Here is a 1,166-nt window from a genome sequence, read left to right as displayed (position 1 = left end):
TGTCCAATGGTACACTCGATCATTGGTACACCAGGATCATCCTTCTTGGCAAGGAATGGTGAAGCGAGGAGGTGGTCGTACTCTGATCTGAGTGTGTTGATCATGTTGACTGGTTCTTCTTGTGGTTGCTTGACCTTGTTCTTCCTTCTTCTTCTGTTGTTCTTCTTCTTAGTCACTGTTGTCTCTTTGGATGGGTACAGCATCTACGAATGTCTAAGAGATTGCAGGATATGATTCTTGAAAGAAAACTTCACTTTCTTGTCCTTGATTGTGAAGCAGATCTTGGCACTGTCCGCGTAGATGATGGCCTTTGTGGTTCTTAGGAAAGGTCGGCCCAAGATGATGGGTGCCCTTTCATCTCCACCTGTTTCCAAAACCACAAAGTCCACGGGAACATATGATTTTCCCACTCGAATAATGGCATCTTCAAGAACTCCCTTGGGGTAGCAGAGTGACTGATCTGCAAGCTACAAACACATATTTGTATACAACAAAGGATCTCCTAGGATTTCTCATAAATTACCTTAGGCATGATGTTGGCACTTGCTCTGAAGTCACAGACAGCTTCTTGGAAGATATGAGGTCCAATGGCGATGGGGATGACAGGTCTCCCTAGATCGCTTTTCTTTTCTGGCAAGGTATAATCTATCCACCTTCCCGTCGATGGCTCCATGTAGTAGTAAGCTGCATTGTGAATATCAAAAAGATTTGCAGTTTCTAGATCTTCTAGTTGCCCTAGAATATTACCTTTATCGAACGAAGGAACAACAACCGCCAGCTGAGCTATTTGTGATTCTATCATTTTATTAAAGCTATGCTGGTTCTTAATGGCAGAAGCAAAGCTATCCATCCTATTACTTATATTTTCTAGAATTTTATCATTGGTAGCTACCTTCTTAGATAATCCTTACATGAGTCTAGATTGGCTAGCAATTAATTCTCTCAAGGGTGGATGATTGAAGTTATTATAATTGTTACCTTGAAGGTTACCTTGGTAGTTCGTCCTCTGTTGCTGGTTCCATCCTTGATTTTGTTGAGGATGATAGTAGTTGTTGTTGACAAAGTTCACATCCTCATGGGTTTCAGGGCAGTTGTTCCCTGAATGCCTAGTGTTTCCACACTCTTCACATGTCATGCGAGAATCATGAATGTGCGTGACTTCTTTC

The 1,166-nt window shown here is 41.9% G+C and overlaps 1 protein-coding gene across 1 annotated transcript; it reads right to left on the bottom strand.

Moving 5' to 3' along the window:
- Window positions 1-203: 203 nt before the first annotated feature.
- LOC136543759 (uncharacterized) lies at window positions 204-850 on the bottom strand. The gene is made up of 3 exons (XM_066536124.1): window positions 748-850; window positions 524-684; window positions 204-467 (listed from the first exon to the last, which is right to left on the bottom strand). Exons 1-3 carry the CDS (start codon window positions 848-850, stop codon window positions 204-206), a joined length of 528 nt encoding a protein of 175 aa, XP_066392221.1.
- Between the last annotated feature and the right edge of the window lie 316 nt (window positions 851-1,166).

The sequence above is a fragment of the Miscanthus floridulus genome, chromosome 3, assembly GCF_019320115.1.
Source record: "Miscanthus floridulus cultivar M001 chromosome 3, ASM1932011v1, whole genome shotgun sequence".
Classification (NCBI taxonomy): domain Eukaryota; kingdom Viridiplantae; phylum Streptophyta; class Magnoliopsida; order Poales; family Poaceae; genus Miscanthus; species Miscanthus floridulus.
Note: the sequence above shows the minus strand (reverse complement) of the source record. Positions and strands in the feature narration are given on the sequence as shown.